The 11,205-nt window shown below is 40.9% G+C and overlaps 1 protein-coding gene across 1 annotated transcript; it reads right to left on the minus strand.

Annotated features, from left to right (window-relative positions):
• Positions 1-9,020: 9,020 nt before the first annotated feature.
• Positions 9,021-10,844, minus strand: LOC109208919 (CBL-interacting serine/threonine-protein kinase 7-like). Its single transcript, XM_019372075.1, has one exon. It carries the CDS (start codon positions 10,706-10,708, stop codon positions 9,389-9,391), a length of 1,320 nt encoding a protein of 439 aa, XP_019227620.1. The 5' UTR covers positions 10,709-10,844; the 3' UTR covers positions 9,021-9,388.
• Between the last annotated feature and the right edge of the window lie 361 nt (positions 10,845-11,205).

The following is an 11,205-nucleotide window of genomic DNA, read 5'->3' on the forward strand; positions in this document are numbered from 1 at the left end:
CTCAATGGTCGGGCATGGACCATCTTTGAGAGCCAGCTGCTCCACCAAATGTTTTTCTCCATCAGTGCCTAAGTAATGCTTGATGCGTTGGCCATTTACCTTGAATGTCCGGGACCCATCCGTTGATTCTAATTCCACCGCTCCATAAGGAGATACATCTACCACCTTGAATGGGCCGGACCATTTTGATTTAAGCTTGCCCGGAAACAATTTGAGCCTCGAATTAAAGAGCAAGACCAAATCACCCGCATTGAACTCTCTTTTCAAGATCTTCTTGTCATGGACAAACTTCATCCGTTCTTTGTAAACAGCTGCACTTTCATAAGCATGGAACCGGAATTCCTCCATTTCATTGAGTTGTGTTAACCTCAAATTTGCAGCTTCAGCCCAGTCTAAGTTTAGCCTTTTCAATGCCCACATCGCTTTGTGTTCCAACTCCACGGGTAGATGACATGCTTTACCAAAGACTAACCGATAAGGAGAAGTGCCAATGGGAGTCTTGTATGCCGTGCGGTATGCCCACAATGCATCATCTAGCTTCCTTGACCAGTCGGTCCTACTAGCGTTAACAGTTTTTGCTAGAATGCTCTTGATCTCCCGGTTGGAAACCTCAACTTGACCACTTGACTGTGGATGATAAGGTGTGGCTACCTTGTGCTTGACGCCATACTTTTCAAGTAGCCCCGAGAAAGCCTTGTTACAGAAATGAGATCCACCATCACTAAGAATAGCTCTAGGAGTGCCAAACCGAGTGAATATGTTTTTCTTCAAGAAGGCGGTCACACTCCTTGCCTCATTGTTTGGTAAGGCAACTGCTTCAACCCACTTGGACACGTAGTCCGCAGCTACCAAGATATATTTCATCCCACAAGAACTTACAAAGGGACCCATAAAGTCGATTCCCCATACGTCGAAGATCTCTACCTCCATCACAAAGTGCATTGGCATTTCATGCCTCTTGGAGATTGAACCTTGTCGTTGACATTGGTCGCAAGCCTTGACCATTTGATTGGCATCATGATAGATGAAAGGCCAATAATAACCACATTCAAGAACCTTAGCCGCCGTCCGATTGCCCCCATGATGACCCCCAACCGGCGAGTCATGGCATGCTTTTAGAATAGGTATAACTTCTTCTTCGGGGACACATTTGCGGATGATGTTGTCGGCACAAACACGGAACAAGTATGGCTCTTCCCAATAATATTGCCGACAATCTCTCAAGAATCTCTTCTTTTGATAAGACTCCAATCCCTCCGGAATAAGGTCACTCACCAAATAGTTAGCAATGTCGGCATACCATGGAGCAAAAGTGCTAGATAGTGCCAAGATATGTTCATCTGGGAATGCATCATGGATTTCAAGATCCCCTCTTTGTCTTCCTGCTTCATCAAGCCTTGATAAGTGATCCGCTACTTGGTTTTGAGTTCCCTTGCGATCCTTGACCACGAAGTCAAACTCTTGCAACAATAAAACCCATCGAATCAACCGCGGCTTTGCATCCCTCTTTTCCATAAGATAGGACTGCTCTATGGCTGGGGACGATGGGGTCGCAATTGCGATGGCCTCTTCGCGTTTGCGATCTTCGCATTTGCAAAGAGGTGGTCGCAATTGCGAAATATGGTAGCCCTGACCATCTTCGCAATTGCGAAGAATTTTTTCGCATTTGCGAACCTAGTGAAATCCTGTTACCTTCGGAATTGCGACATCAGAGAGTAGGCACCTGCATATTTCAAAATTCGGAAATTTTTTCTAAGGTTGGGTTTTGACTNCTAATGACCGCATCTGCGGTCCAAGAACCGCAGATGCGGTTATGACAGAAGCAGCAAGCTTCAGTCATTTTCCAAATTCTAACTTCACTCAAGCCTCGCTCGTTTGACGCTCGGGGCTCCCGTGCCCCACCCGAACATACCGACAAGTCTGAAATCACGAGGCGGACCTACTCGAACCCTCGAAACACTCAAAACAACGCTAAATCGAGGAATCAACCCCAAAACCAAATGAATCAAATCATTGAACTTCAAGTTCTTAATTCTCCTCCAACGGGTCAAAACGCCCTTAAACTACCCGGATTGACACCAAATTTTACGGGTAAGTCTTAACTGATATTTCGGACTTGTACCAAGTTTCGGAATTGAAATCCGAACCCGATACCTAGGAAAACAATAATTTCTTAGTTTATTTAAACCTTTGAAACTTTAACTTAACAATTTCACATAAAAATTCATTACTCGGGCTAGGGACCTCGGAACTCAATTCCGGGCATACGCCCAGGTCCCATATTTTTCCACGGACCCTCAGAAATTGACAAATCACGATTCCGGGTCCGTTTCCCCAAAATGTTGACCGAAGTCAAACTTGGCCTTTTTAAAGAAACTTAAAGAAGCAACTAGACTTATTCTTGCTCAAAACTCTTCTAACTTCCGAACCACCCGTCCCCGCAAGTCATAAATTAGCTAAAGCAAGTGCGGGAAGTCTTATTTAAAGGAACGGAGTTCAAAAATGCAAAACGACCGGTCAGGTCGTTACAACTTGCCTTGCATTTTACATGCTTTAATGATAAATTACACTTTATTTGCGCGTAATGGAGTCTATTTTATGTGTAGCTGAATTGGAGATGAAAGTAGAGCAAAAGGGATACTTAAACGTTGAAAGTGTGCTTGAGAACAGTGAATAGGAGAAAGTTGGTGAGGCCAGGCAAAGGCCAGCTTAACCAGGCGTTAGACCTTGCGAGGCCAGGCAAAGGCCAGCTTAACCAGGCGTTAGACCTGGCAAGGCCAGGAAAAGGCCAGCTCCACCAGGCATTATGCCTGGCGACGCCAGGCCTGGGGCGAGATCCATTCCGAGTTTTGAAGATTTATTTCGTCTCCTGGTTTGACTAGGACTTGACCTATACGTTTAGGTCTTTTCATACACATATAAATAGACCTAAAAGCGCCACTTTGAAGGGAGTTTTGCGACCGGAGGCAAGGAGATCACGTGGACAACTTTTGGAGGAGAAAATCATAGAGTTCTTCATCCCTTTTTCTTTTCTTTGTAATTTGTTTATGCAAAATACTTGGAAAATTATTACTACGAACATGAGTTGGATAAGCACTCTACGTTCTAGGGTTGTGGTTGACATGATTATTAACGTTTATTAATTACATCCTCGTTAATATCATCTTGTGGTTGTTTCTCTAATTCTGTGCATAATGGCTTAATTGTCTGGCCAGTAGTTGAGTTCTATTTACTATCTATGCTATGCTTGGGGAAGCCGTGTTTAGATTAGAGTAGAATTAGAGAGAGCTTGTTTCTGAACCCGTGGCTCGAGGGAAGATTTCGCTGTTAGGATAGGAATATACCTAACAGTCTTGCTTAATTGAATACAGTATATTCGTTCATGATAGACTCGGGAGTATAGGGTTGATATACTGTGGGCAGGCGAGTAGTATTGTGGGAACATGCTATTCATATAAAAGATCCGATTAATTAGCAACCATAGATAATCTGGATTAACGGGTGTGATTATTGAACTTAATAAGATTGATAAACCAACCACAACCCTGAAATTACCATCTCCTCTGAAGTAAAATCTCGTCATACAAAATCGCATTCTTGATAATTTAGTTGTTATTTGTTTAATTTTTACAATAGTAGATTAATAGAAAAATATCACTCTTAAATATCTTGGACAAGTAATTGATTTTAGTTCGCTTAGTTAACGATCAATCTAAGTTTCTGTGGGTTCGACATCCGACTCTTGAGTCACCTTATTACTTGACGACCATGTATACTTGCGTGTGTGTTTGTTCCTAACACCTCTAATTTAGGATGGAGGGATAACATTCATCCCGCTACACCTCTTGATGGTTCCTTTAACCAGTGGCAAAGCCACATGGTCATAAGGTCGAAAAATTACATTGTGTATATTGATAAAATATTACGCTTAGAGGTATATGACACATATTGAACACTCTTTATCGGGAATTTTTTTCACTTCTTTTAAATTTGATACACTTTTGAAAAAATTTCTAGTTTCGTCCTCGCCTTTAAGCCTTTTTCAACTCGTGACAAATAGATATGCAACACCTTTACGTGGCTTTACGAGATTTTTGTAGCAACTTTAATTAGCACTATGGAAGGTTTCCTATTAGTTTCCATAGGTTCAACTTGCTTTTTTAGTAATGGTCAAAGTCATAAGAGAATATGTTGCTTTTAATTTGAAGAGTAGTTGTGGGACTTCCCTGCCTATTTCCTTTTGTTCCTTTTTATCGGTTCACAAGATGCACGCCGCGCATTTTCATGCCCTTTACGGAATGCACAGGCAACTGCATGCACTGCTGATTTCCAGCTTAGAATTGCACCTACTTAATTTGGGTAATCATAGGCAGACTTACGATTTAAACCTTATTAGTTTTAGATTTTAGAATACGGTCACAATAAATTTAAGTTTTATACATATTTAATGATTCTTTTACACTAGTAGAAATTCAGCTAAAATCGACCGCGGCCGTCGGTCGGGTCAAAAAACCGACATTTTAAATTTTTTTTATGAAATCGACCAACTTTGATCGATTTTTTGGCGCAAAAATGCGAGAAAACTATTTTTGTGCCCCGCAAAATTTATTTTTCAAGAAACCGACCAACTTGGTCGGTTTTTTATTTAAAATAAATTTAAATCAATATTCAAAAAACCGACCAAAATCGATCGGTTATTTCGGTCAGTCATTTAAAGAACCAATCGATTTCGGTCGGTAGTTTTATTTTTTAATAAAACCGACCGAAATCGGTCGGTTATTTTCGCGCAAAATACAATTTAAGAGTAAATAAAATAAAAAGAAAGTCTTAAACAAAAATGCACTAACGGTCATATGGTAGAATAGTATCCTGCCACAGTACAGGCCCTGGTTCGATTTTCGGATGGTGCAGTTTTTAATTGCATAATTAAAAATACCAACCGACTTCGATCGGTTTTTTGGCACTTCTTTTTATTGTCTGTGGAATTTAATTGACCAACCAAAGTTGATTTGTTGGTTCTACCGAGCACACGATTATCCACACGAATCGATCGGTTTTCAGTCGATTTTGTCAATTACCGCCAACATCTATCGATTTTGACAATCGATTTTCCCTTTTTTTTTTAGTAGTGTAATTAACACCAAAAATTTTGGACCAAAACTACAACATTCTTCAGAACTCACATGTCATATACTACCTCCGCCCTGTGTTCGACTAAAATGGGGGAGGTTACATGGTTTCAAGGAGTGAAATTAACTCGCCTTGTATTAAAGGAACGGATTCACTCACCCTACTTCCAAAGATAGATAGAAAAGATTATTACGTTCCAATTGCTAAAGTGGCATAGTGACATGTGTTTGTCTCCCGGGGAGGACACACATAGTAAGAAACGGTGTCCTTCGACATCGTTTCGCCGGAAAAATATCATCAAATGTTTATACTAATACTCGGCGAAAATGAAACAATATATAATTAATGATACCGCATCCTTGTAAAGAGAGCTTCTTGGTCCACAGGACAAGCTCATGTTTTAGCGAAAATGAATTAATATTACTTACTATTATTTATTTTAGTTATATAAATACGATACCGCCTCACTCTAAGGTAGCCGTAAACACAGGACATTATTATTGTGCCTTAGAAATATGTTTCAGACTAATTATTATTATAAATCAATGTGCAGATCTTTAATAGTAATTGTTAACTACCTCTTTGTTCTCTCTCTACTATTTTAATTAAGTAAAAGAACAAGGCACGTAAGTTTTTGGCTGATATGTCGAACCATCGACTCGCCTGCTTGTGAAAATAGAATAAACGTTTGATAATAGCTATTAGTATATTAATGTGAGGACCCGGCCCGTCGTCACGTGAGTTACCGCCCCGTTTTTCCCATATTATGTTTCTCCACATTTCAGTATCGGTATTTGAGGTGATCGGGTAGAATTGAATTGGTTTTAGTTGGAAATGAGGCACTTAGCCTCTTAGAAGGAAGCTTGTTTTGGAAAAGTCAACCGGAAGTTGACTATGTGGTTAGAGGGCTCGGATGTGAATTCCGGTGGTTCGGTTAGCTTCGGGGGATGATTAGTGACTTAGGAGTGCGATCGAAATTGAATTTGGAGGTCCGGTGTAGAATTAGGCTTGAATTGGCGAAATTTGAATTTTGGCGAATTCCGGTTGATAGGTGAGATTTTGATCCGGAGGTCGGAATGGAATTCCGAGAGTTGCAGTAGCTTCATTAGGTGATTTTGGATGTGCGGGTAAAATTTCAGGTCATTTGGACGTCGTTTGGTTGGGTTTTTGATCGAATGTGAGTTTTGGAAGTTTTTAAGAAACTTAGGCTTGAATCCGATGTGATTTAATGGTTTTAGCGTTGTTTGACGTGTTTTGAGGATTGGAACAAGTTTGAATAAGGTTATAGGATGTGTTGGTGCTTTTGGTTGAGGTCCCGGGGGCCTCGGGGTGATTTCGGGTGGTTAAACGGGAGTTGGAAGCATTTGTTGCAGGTCAGATTTTTCTGTCTTCTGGTATTTCCGCATCTGCGGAAAAGGAGCCGCAGAAGCGGTTCCGCAGATGCGGCGGAGAGGTCGCAGAAGCGGGCAGGTGTGGCCCAGGGATTTTCCGCATAAGCGGACGTGTAGGCGCTTCAGCGAGTCCGCATAAGCGGTTAATGTACCGCAGAAGCGGTTGGAGGTAAGCCGCTTAAGCGGGTGTTTGGATCACATAAGCGGTCCCAGGTGTTTTAAGTGAGACCGCATAAGCGGTCAATTTGTCGCATAAGCGGTACCGCAGGTGCGGTTAAAGGGCCGCAGAAGCGGAAATCGGGACTGTGTTTAATGAACAGTGTTCGCGAATTTCAGAAGTTAAGAAAACATTTTAGACTTCGGGAAGAGGCGATTTTGGGCGATTTGGAGAGGATTCGAAGGGGATTCCATCAGGTATGAATTTATAGACTCGAGTAATGTTGTTATGGTGCAAAAACAAGGATTTAAACACTGAAATTCAAGGAATTAAAGGGGTAAAAATGGAGGTTAGGACTTGAGACCTAAGAAGGTTTGAATTGTTGATTTGAGGGGTCAAATGGACTCCGATTCTTGTGTATTTTATATGTACGGACTCGTGGCGAGACGAGGATCCCGGTGATGTGAATTTCGTAATTTTTCGAGAAGTGGGCCCGGGGCTCGGATTTTGCCAACTTCGTGATATTGGTTGTTTTTCGAGTCTTTTCGATTAGGTTACGATTTGTTAGCCTATTGTGACGTATCCTTTGTGGTTTTGGTCAGATCCTACGCGCGAGGAGGTCGATTCGAGAGGGAAGGGCTTGGCGAGCTAGGTTATCGGCCGGCTAGAGGTGAGTAATGACTTTAAATGATGTTCTGAGGGTTTGAAACCCCGGATTTGCACAACTTGGTGCTATGTTGAGTTGAGACACGCGTTCCATGACGAGCGCGGGGTCATTTACTATTGGGGACTGTGACTTAGTCCAGTCCGGATGATATTTTACCGCGTATTAGCAATGACTTGTTGTTTTCACCATGATTTGGGCTTATTGCCATATTTGGGGCTTATTGCCGACTGTTTGAACTCTTTATGAATTATCATCGCTGTTTTCCTCTCTGTTAGAAATATTACTTGAATTCAGTCCATGTGATTTACACTGTTTCTTGAACTCAGCCATATTTACTCAAATTTGGAGTTTTAAACTGATATTTGAACTATTGTTTGAGCTGAGTAGTATTGCTTTACTGTTGCCCGAGGGGCTGTTGACTATTTCTGGACTGATTAAGGCCGAGGGCCTTGTGTGAGGGCATGATGAGTGAGGTGAGGAGGCTTTCAGGCCTCGTGTTGATACTGTTCAGGCTTTCAGGCCTTGTTGATAGCTTGGGCTGTAGGAGCCGCTCCGGAGTCTGCACACCCACAGTGAGCGCGGGTACCCATCTAGAGTGATTTAATAGTGAACAGTGGTAACAATGACACTGCTAAATGTGATTGGTCAGGTAACAATGACTGACCAGTCAGGTAACTATGATCGACCAGTGGTAACAATGACACTGGAGTACACGTTTGGTCAGGTAAAAATGGCTGACCGGTCAGGTAACAATGGCTGACTTGCTGATTGAGTATAATTGATGTTCAGCTGTTTTCAAAAAGGTTTTTCTTATTATTTTTCACTGGTTTCTACTATTATTCTGAAGTTGCTGCTTGAGATAGCATTATTGTGCCCTTGTGGGATTTTATGTTCTCAGTCGTTATTTATTTTTATTACTCACTGGGTCGGAGTACTCACATTACTTCCTGCACCATGTGTGCAGAGACAGGCACCGCTGAGTTCGTACCTGAGCGCTGATTTCCTTCCAGACCAGGCGGACCGGAGAGACGAGGTAGCTGTCGACGTCCACAGCCCCGTTTCTTCCTTATCTTCTGCATATTTTATTCATCTTCAGACTATGTTTTCCAGACTTGTAGTACATTTTTCATAACTCTGTAGTAGCTCGTGACTTGTGACACCCCGATCATCGGGCTGAGTTTGGGATGGTTGTATCCCGTTATTGTTACGTTTATTTCCGCACGTCTGATTAATCAGTATTTATGGATTAAACCTATTTATGCTAAGAAAATGTTAAAAGCAAATGTTGATTGTTTCTGTTGGCTGGCCTTGTCTTCACGAGAGGCGCCATCACGACCGGGTGGGAATTGGGTCGTGACAATTAAAAGGCCAGCTCGGTGCACTAAACTCTCATTATGTGCGGGATCCAAAAAAGGGTCAGACCACAAGGTTCTATTGTACGCATTCTTACCCTGAATTGCTGAGTCTTCTATTGACTCACTAAAAATTTACTTTTCAATGAGTGTTTTCTTGAATTTGGACAGGTAGAAATGATAATTCTTTCTCGTCATTGAGGGTGATATCATAGGTTCAACTAGTAACTAGTAAGTATATCTTCTTATAGCCTAAAATCCTCGATCAAATATATATACAAGTATGAAAAAGAACTAGTGAAAAACATATGCGCAACAAAAACTCATCAAAAAGAGGAATTTTTATTTACAAAATCATATTCAAAGACAAAAAAGAAATTTATAACTCTCAAGCAGAACAAAGTTATTACGAGCAATGTGCCTATACATTTAAAAGTACTAGAGATAGCTACCAATGTACAACTCCGCCGCAACGGAACTAAATCTCTGCCGTGTAGCCACTAAAATTCATCCAACAACCATCTTCAAACAGGGTCGAGCTCGAAGAATGAAGAAACTTTATGATATGGATCGCTTTCTCCTGTAGTGAACCCTATATACGACCTCTATGGGATGTTAATTCAGATTAATCGAGCCAGTCAATTTCAAATATCAGATGTATGATGCAAAAAAAAAAAAAAAACAATTTCCTTCAAGATCCATTAGTGTACCATGAAACTACTATATCCTTCAACCAAAATTTCAATTCCTCCCATTGAAAATCCTCAAATTCCAATCCACCATTAACAACCTTAATCTCAACCAACAACAACTCCATTGCTACCTCCAAAATTTCCACCATTAAAACAACTCTCCCTTTAACCAATCCAATTCTCCCACCTTTCCCTCTTTCCACTTTATACCCTCCTTCTTTCCCAATTTTCATCACCTTCTCTTCAACTTCCCCAATCTTTGCTCTCGTCGTAAACCTCATCTCTTTTTTACTCACTCCAACTTCAAATAACCTAGATAAATCCAACCCAGATGACATTGATATTATGTCAAACGCATTTATCCTGGCCCAGTTTTTACACTCTTTTTCATACATACATTCATCGAATTCCTGCTGACGATTCAATTCTCCTTGTTTCAGCCCGGATTTCTTGAACCACGAAAGATTCATTAATTCCTCAATGCTTAACCTGGTACTCGGGTTAGGATCAAGTAGTCGCTTTATTATATTCCGAGCTGGCTTTGAAACCCAATCAGGAAACTTAAATATGCGACGGTGTATTGCACGGTACATGTTTGATATATTGCTATCATCAAATGGAAGGAACCCAGAAAGAAATGCAAATAAAATAACTCCACAAGACCATGAATCCGCCTTTGCACCATCGTAACCTTTTCTGTAAGCTACCTCTGGTGCAGTATAAGCTGGAGTTCCACAAGCCGTATGAAGGAGGCCATTGTTTAATTGTTCAGGTAAGGCGGAGAGCCCGAAATCGGAGATTTTAAGGTTGTTGTTTTGGTCGAGGAGAAGGTTTTGAAGCTTGATGTCGCGGTGAGTCACGCCATTTTGATGACAAAAATGGAGGGCTGAGACCAACTGGTGAAAATAATACCGAGCGGTCGAGTCAGAGAACCGACCGCGACGGTTCATCTTCGCATAGAGATCGCCACCCGTGGCGATCTCCATGATGAGGTAGATTTTGGTTTTTGTCGCCAAAACTTCATCGAGTTTGATGATGTTGGGGTGATCATTGACACGTGTCATAACGGAGACTTCTCGGATGATCCGAGGCTCCATTGAAGGATCCTTGATGGAGGTTTTGTCAATAACTTTAATGGCGATGTTAGTATTATTGTTTAAACAACGGCCGTGGTAGACTTTAGCGAAGCTACCACGGCCTAAAAGACGGCCAAGTTGATACTTGCCGAGAATGATGGTTCCGGTTCCACTACCATCGGCGCTGGTGGTTCGTCGGAGTTTCGGGGCGGAGGAGGGTGGTTGGGTGCATTTTGCGTCCATGTCTGCGGCGGCGCGTGGATGGAGGAGAAAGAGAAAAGCTGGGGTGGTAGAAGAGGAGATATTTGCGTTGGTTTTATAGGAGAAAGGAGTATCAGTTTTGAGTGATGCTTCACTGGATATAAGCTGTTTTACTTTGTTTTCCAGACAATAATTTTCCAATTATAACCGCGTTTCTTCAACTTTCTTTTGTCAAAAAATATAAATAAAATTAAAAAAATATTTATGTGAAAACTTTTAAAGTCCTAAATAAATAAATAAAAATTAATCTTTCAAAAAAAAAACTTGACTTGTTTCAACAAAAATAACTCAAACAGACTGATTTTTATTAAAAAAAATCAATTTTTTTAAAGAAGAAAAATACTGCATGCTTGCTATTTTATATTTTTATTACAATGTCTAACTGGACACAGAGTTATTTATATAAATGTTTTCGAAACATAAGCTTGCGTATAATATGCTTCAATAAACTTATACTCTTAAATATATATATATATATA

Source organism: Nicotiana attenuata, unplaced genomic scaffold (assembly GCF_001879085.1).
Source record: "Nicotiana attenuata strain UT unplaced genomic scaffold, NIATTr2, whole genome shotgun sequence".
NCBI lineage: Eukaryota > Viridiplantae > Streptophyta > Magnoliopsida > Solanales > Solanaceae > Nicotiana > Nicotiana attenuata.